Genomic DNA, 7,880 nt, shown 5'->3' on the forward strand with positions numbered 1-7,880 from the left:
AGTAAAATTAGAGGATCGACAGAACTTGAAAAAAATTTCAAAAAAAAAAGTCTAAAAAAGATTCCATATATAATACACCAAAAAATACTAAGAAAAAAAATTAAAACCCCCAAGACAATATGCACCTAAAAAAATAGAGAAACACAAACTACTTGTAAATATATACAAACTGAGCTGAGCCACTGAGAAGAAGGAAACCAAAAGGAAGAAAACAAACTCAAGGTCAAGATGTAGGAATCTCGAAATTCATGGCATAATGTAAGGGAAAGATCATATCCCCGAGCAACTTTGAAGGCTAGAAGCATGTCCAAAACATACCATTGCTATCTTAAACACGTCTCTAATCCCAAAAATTTAATTTCAATTTCAGAATGCAGAGAATATTTTTTATATAGCTTTAACAAAACTCTAAACCTGTAGGTTTGATTTCATATAACAGATTAACTCAATACCACAATTAATTAATTAGTAATAGATTCTCCATATATAGTTGAATGGAATTGCGTCTTTATGGTTTTATTTTCTCGCCAAATTAAACAGATAACAAACAAAAGCAGCACTAAGAAGTAGTTCAGTGATCAGGCTTTGGATTTACTCCTCAATAGTCACCGGTTCGAGTCCCCTCAGGGCCACGGAGGTGGGTATTCGACTGTAAACTTTAGGGGTTTCGTGGAATTAGTCGATGTGCGCATGAATTGGCTCGAATACCCACAATCATAAAAATAAATAAATAAATAAAATACGAACGAACAAAAGCCAATCAATTATCAAACTTACTGCTACGAATAATTAAGGAATTCTATCACAACAAAGTGAAGTTCGATAAATAAACAGAGTGAGATAAACGTTTCCATTCAAAGCCATAGAGCACCAGCTTCCTTGAGAAGAGGGATAAGGGTGCCATTAATATGACAAGCCACGACAGCCTCGATCCCACCCAAGAACTTCCCTCCAACAAACACAGCAGGAACCGGTTGCTGCTGGAAGAGCAGGCGATGGATATCACGGCCACCGGCATCACGATCAAGTTCCATTATAGTCGGCCCTACTCCGAGGCCGAAGAGAAGCTGCTTCACCACATGGCACATGCTGCACTCACTTATCGTAAAAATCACCACCGCATTGCTCGAAACCAATAGATTCACCTTGTCATATACTGTCTCCTTTCTCACCGGCGTCCCGGATTCTTCAGTGCTCCCCATTGATGAATCTTCCATCACCTGCATGTTGGTTTTGAAAAAAAGAAAATGATTAAATTTGATGAAATGAAGGGATCAAAGGGTGGTTGGGGTGAAAGAAACGAGATGTAAATAATTAAGTATGAGAAAAAGTTTAGAAAAGGGAAATGAAAGGCAGAAATATAACTCTGCAAGCTGAAATAAGTACGAGCAGTTCTGACGGTTTTGATTTCTCCTGCTTTGGCTTGTGTACGAACACTTCCGAGACATGCATGTCTTTCTTCTTCTATCTTTATTGTTCTACCTACAAACCAAAGAACCCATCTGACCAAGGACGAACTCAACTATTAAACCAGGGCACTTATATGTACCATCGCCATGTTTGGTACAGGTACTAGTACAATTATCTGAATATTACAGTGACAACCTTTTTTCCTTTCAGAAATTATAAATATGCTTAATGTAGTTTTTTCAAATAAATTTTGTGATTTTTTTTTTTTAAGAATATGATTAAAAAGAAAAGAAAATTTAGGGTTCCACGTGTGAAATTAGTTTATTCGTACGATTGTGTAATTAAAAATGAGTTGGAAAAAAAAAATGAATTTTAAAAAATCTGTAGCAAACATGGATTATCTAAACTTTTATGGGAGAGATAAGGCAATATTCAAGCTTATCAAGTTGACGGTCAAGCCAATCACCAAAAAAGGGCTCATATATATTACAGCTTCTGAGCATAGAAGGATGGTTGGCGAACGATCATATGGCCTTTTCTATTTTATTTATTTTAAAGAAATTTTTGTTTACTACAAATACGTCCCCTGCTCACTTTATTTTTTTCAGGGTAATTAACACAAAATATTTTTGATTTTTGCTTTTGTTACAAAATAAATCTCCATCCTTTCATTTTGGCGCAAATCCCCTAGACGATCTTTTCTTTGCCGAAAAAAATATTTTCTTCAATTTTCTCAATAAAGCCTTGTAAAATAACAAATACACCGTCATCTTTAAATAAAACAATAAGGAAAAAAGAAAAAATAAAGAATTACTTGCAACTTGCAACTATAGTCCAATTTTATTTTTATTTTTATTTTTTTTGAAAAATCCAAACGAGAACCAAGTAACTAAATAAAATGTAAATGAACGTATAATTTAGTGTTTATATTTTATTTAAAAATTTAATTAAGTAAATAATGTTCACTATATTTTGTTTCTTTTATTTATAATATTATCAACGTATAAGTTAGTTTTTATAATTTATTTTTCTTTCTCTTCTTATCAACCACACATTCTTTAATAAAATAATATTAAACGTAAATTTAAAAAAAATTCTTCTTTTACCACACTTTAAAAAAAAATTTCGAAAAATATAATCGCAAATAATGGAGACCAAACGAGGGTTTAATGTAATCATTATATATACACGTAAATCAAATGGATGACTACAATATCATCAAAATATAATCAATGATTACCAATAATTCTTTGATTGCTAATGGTTGATGAAGAAACCATTGATTTTACTGACCTAAACTTCTCTCTTTTTTATTGAAGAACTATTGATAATCATCGATAATATAATTGTTATTATTATCGTCATTCATTTGATGTACATCTATATAATATATACTAATTACAATAAATTCATTAAAGATGAAATAGAGTCATTCATTTGATGTACATCTATATAATATATACTAATTACAATAAATTCATTAAAGATGAAATAGAAAATAAAAACTAATTTTTATGTCGATAGAATAATAAATAAAAGAAATAAAATATATTGAATAATATTATTTATTTAATTTAATTATTTAAATAAAATATAAAAACTAACTTATATGTTCATTCAATTATTTAATTATTTATTTGGGATTTGTTTGTATTTTTTAAAGATTTTGGGACTACAGCTGCAATCAATTCTTTATTTTTTTTCTTCTTTTCTTTTTGTTTTAGTTAAAGAGAAGTGTATATTCGTCATTTCAAAAAACCTTTTTAGAAAATGGAAGAAAATGTTGCATTCCGTAAAGAAAATGTCATATAAAGGGGTTCTGAACCAAAATAAAATGATATGTAGTATTATGAAATATGGACGAAGGTTGAAGGGTTTTTGTGCCAATTACCCTTTTTCCCACAACACAATTCTCACTACATTCTCAAACTACAATTCTCGTTTTCTATAATAAAATTCTTACATTCTTTATATTAGCTCTTTTATTGTCGAATCTATTAATTCTTGTTTGAGTTACTTTCATCCAATTTTAATGTAAATTATATTATTGTACTTCTACCTCTTTCTTCCATATATTATTTTAATTTCAAATGGATTACATCAGATTGTTAGATATCAATGACTTCGACAAAATGTTTGGTACTTCCAACAACCATAGAAGCACGATTTCAATTGATATGGACGATATTAAAGGAGATGAAACACTAACAGTAAGTGTCAATAGTGAACGATGAACAAAGAAAAAAGTGCTAATTGTGGAGAACACTTCAAACTCGTTTACGTGACGTGAATTTTTTCACATCAGTAGGTCGTTTCTTCTTGTCTCTTTGACGGTCCCTAATACATTTGATATATTAACATATTATTTCTTCATGTCAAATGAGAATATTTTGACATATTTATTGACATTTCGATACATGATTAACAAGAGGGAGGTGTTAATGTGTTTAAAAAACGGCTTTATGACTTTTTTGATACAGATTTTTTTTTTTTTTTTAATTTTATCATTTGTTCCTCTAACTATCAAGAACATGTGAATTTGTCCTCCAACTGTGTAAATCCTCTAAAATGATCTTTCAACTATTAGAAACATATAAATTGTTGCTCAAACTATGTGAAACCTCTAAATCAATCTGCCAACTATTAGTATCATTTAAATTGATCCTTCAACTATCATAAACATCTAAACTGATCCTCCGTCTACTAGAAACGGCTAAATTGATCCTCTATCTACGTAGAACATCTAAATTGCATCTTTAACCATTAGAAAGTTCTCACTTATATTCCTTGGCAAAATCTTCTAGTGTTTCGCAGGTGAGGTCGCAGATGAATTTGCATTAAATTGAATCCTCATCAAAGTCATGCTTGGTTAAAAGGAAAGTTCATCTCATCGCTACTTGGTTAAAAGGAAAGTTCATCTATGTGATCTGATCAGATGCTTGTGAATGATTTTCAGATTTAGTTGGCATTACGTTGTTGGCTCCATTATTTGGTTAAGAAGAAAGTTGCCCTCTTTAGTTATAAAGTTATAGTCTATATGGCCGGAGATGAGTTCTTTTAGCAGGGAAAAATGATGGAATATTATAAGAGATATTGTTACGCTCCGATCTTATAACCACATATTCCGACCTGATAACGACCCGTCCGAAGTGTTTTCGAAGTGATATAGCGATTCCTACTACTGACCTGCTGAAGCACCTCACCTCCGAGGTCGAGGTCAAGTGGACCTCGGTTAGAAGATTCGCCGCCAATTTCAGAAAGAGATTTTTGCCAAGATCCTTCCTGCACCTAAGGTTTAAATTGATTTGACGTCTCCATGAGGCTAGTTGATGTGACTTATCAACTTTATGTCAATTCGACTCAAAAGAAACAAACTGTCCGCCCACTCTACAGACGTGGCTGATTAACGCCTATGAGCGGACGCTTCATACCGTCAGATGTATACACGCGTTCCACATTTAACGGTTCATACCACCTATAAATACCCAAGGTTTGGCAAGAGGCAAAGATAATGAAACTCTTACTATACAGCACTTCATATCAAGCCTATATATTTTCTCCTCCCCCTTTATCATTGATTTGCACAACCCCTGGGTACTGTTCCGACCACTTAAACCTGACTTGACCGTCGAAATGTATACGACAGTCACCACCCCCGCTGGTTCCGGCCGTGTGCGTCTGACTATTCGTTGATTGTGCGCAGAAAGAAATACGTGGAGTAGCTTTTAGTTGGCCACTTGAAATGACCAATTTTCGAGGTCAACAGATATCATTTGAATTAGTTTCAGTTTTGATTTATTTTAGGCACATTATTCAGGTTTGATGTTATAATATTTCTTACTTAGAATAGGATCTTTGAATCCTTATATAAAGGGTCTTATGCGATGTAATTAAAATAACTTCGATAATGAAATAAACTGATATTTTTTGTTTTTCCCCTACATTCTCTTCCGTCTGTCTAATTCTTCTCCCCTTTCTATCTCTCTCCTTCTATCTCCTTCTTTTCTCTTATTCTCTCCCCTTTCTCCTCCTATAATTCTCTTATTGCATCCTATATCACTCACGTCTTCGGATCCATTGGAATTTGAACACCTGAATAATATCTCAAATTCAGACATTTTGTCCCCAAGATGTTGTAGTTCACTAGTTCCTATATCTTTTCCTGTTCGGGTCAATACTGAAACATTTTTTTATTCTAATCCAAGTCCAAGTAGTCCACAGAAAAAACATAAAAGATCCTCTAAAGGACTTCATGTTGGGATAGGAACTGATGCTTCTTAGAGCGATTTCCTACCTTGTGCTGTGTCTTTGTCTATCACAGGAAAACCAGATCAAATGAAGCCTCTTCGAATGATAGGCAGGGGAGAAAGCTGTGGAAGTTACAGGAGCATATCCTAGATAAAGTTGCTGGAATTGAGGAAATGCTGAAAATATATTCATTTGGAGAATTGGAGGCAGCTACTGGAAACTTTTGTGCAAAGAAGAAGCTGAGTAATTCTATTCATCATGGGGTTCTTCATAGAAATTAGTAGTCCTAAAAAAGACGAGATGCAGACATGACAAAGGAGATTGAAATTCTAAGGTCAATCACGTTAATTTGATATGTCTATATGGTGTCTGTAAGTGTTGGGAATCTACTTAATCATTCGCAACGGAGAATAAAATAGATTTCAATTCCCATCAAGGATCTCTTTGTGTTTAAATAGAAATTGTGATAGAAAATGTACATTTGAAGAGATCTGCAAATTTTTTGATTTTTCTTTGTTCCAAAAATAACAAGCTGCTACCCACACCTGTCTAATTATCCAACCTCCAATGATAATCTACACAGAGAAACAGATTGTACAACTAGAGTTTTCTTGTGCGAGCAAGAATAATGAATTTTCTCTACATATCAAAAACCCTAGCTACCTATTTATACAAAGCCAAATGGGCTTGGCCCATCTCCTAACCCAATCAAAGATTTAATTAACACATTTAATTAAATTCAATCCATGAATTAATTAATCCAATTAATTAATTTAGACCAACAACTAAGTACCCCAACTAATTTATTTATTCAACGCTTGTTAAATTAATTAATTGATAAAACACAATCTTCCAGTTCTTCTTTTGTGTGTGACCCATCAGGTTCCTAATCACGATACCTAGCGATGTAAATTATAATTTTGACCTAATTAAAATTGATAAATTAAAATACCCTTTTAATTTATCACTTACTCACATTCACCGTCTCAAACTGACATCTAACAATGTGTTAGGGCAATACATGTGTTGAAAAATGTCACATGATATGACAAAATCAAACTCGTTTGTTTGCTGTGAAACTATAATCCCTTCGTCAATATGATCCGATCAATTACAAGATATGGAAGTGTGTCAATCCCGATTATCGATCATATCTTCCATTGCACTATTAAGTTAATATAAATAGAAAACTCCTTTTTGACTTCTGAGTACACCCTGGACAAGGATTTCGTTTCGACTTAATTGATGAAATGTGAATCATAATCTCTTACTATCTAAGAGTGACGAATCATCTATTAGTCATTCATAATCTTCATATGATTCTTGACATACCCGAACGATGTCGTATTAACGGCTCTTGGTAGAGCAACATCCAAAACCGTCGAAGTATGACTGTCCTTAGATAAGGCATCATGATGACCTCAAGTCATAGGACCAATACCACTACCGAACGTTAGAAATTAACCACTAACACTCAGATAGTTATTCATAATGGGTCTCTAATATTTTGTTTTATAACAAAACATCCACGTGTTCATTCAAATGTCATCACACTTTAATTTGTGAGATTAGCTACTTATTTCACAAGTAAGAGACGTCATACGTGGTGGTCCATCTATAATAACGATATATGTATCTCGTCATTACTTATGACCACGGATGATTTAAGATTCAATCATATGTAATTTGTATCTTATAATCACAACTCCTTGTGATTAACAAATTACTAAGATTTGAATCTACGGACTACATTATTTAATTCAATTGAATATTAATTAAATAATAGATCTGTCATAAATCGCATCAACTACATATTAAAAGTGTTTATATCCAAAGTTGATTAGACTTAGGGCATAGCACTTGCAGTGAACACGATGAAGATTTCTGTCTTGTGTATGAGAATTGTTCACATGTTCAGAGCTAGAATTACTTGATTCTTATCGCTTTAGATGTTGTTAATGGCCTACATTATCTTCACAACTTTACTGCTCCAGCATATGTGTACAAAGACATTAACAGTTGCAACATATTACTCAAAGGTGATCTCAAGGCCAAGATTGCCAATTTTCAATTTTGCAACATTAACCCAAAGGAAGAGAAATGAAAATTCTATTACAAGTTTTGTTCTTGGAGCAAAAGCTTACACGCATACTAGGAGTGGCGAATCCAACACCCAACGAGCACCGAGGGTCGCACGTGCTAGATCTGCAAGGAGCAAATTT

The 7,880-nt window shown here is 33.0% G+C and overlaps 1 protein-coding gene across 1 annotated transcript; it reads right to left on the reverse strand.

The window, feature by feature from the left end:
* Window positions 1-849: 849 nt before the first annotated feature.
* LOC111370212 (glutaredoxin-C9-like) lies at window positions 850-1,226 on the reverse strand. Its single transcript, XM_022991899.1, has one exon. The coding sequence runs from the start codon at window positions 1,224-1,226 to the stop codon at window positions 855-857; it is 372 nt and encodes a 123-aa protein (XP_022847667.1). The 3' UTR covers window positions 850-854.
* Between the last annotated feature and the right edge of the window lie 6,654 nt (window positions 1,227-7,880).

This window comes from Olea europaea, chromosome 21 (assembly GCF_002742605.1).
Source record: "Olea europaea var. sylvestris chromosome 21, O_europaea_v1, whole genome shotgun sequence".
In the NCBI taxonomy this organism is placed as follows: domain Eukaryota; kingdom Viridiplantae; phylum Streptophyta; class Magnoliopsida; order Lamiales; family Oleaceae; genus Olea; species Olea europaea.

What these genes read in the sequence shown, in the direction of transcription:
- LOC111370212 (XM_022991899.1), bottom strand. Translation starts at nt 1,226, where the DNA reads ATGCAGGTGATGGAAGATTCATCAATGGGGAGCACTGAAGAATCCGGG.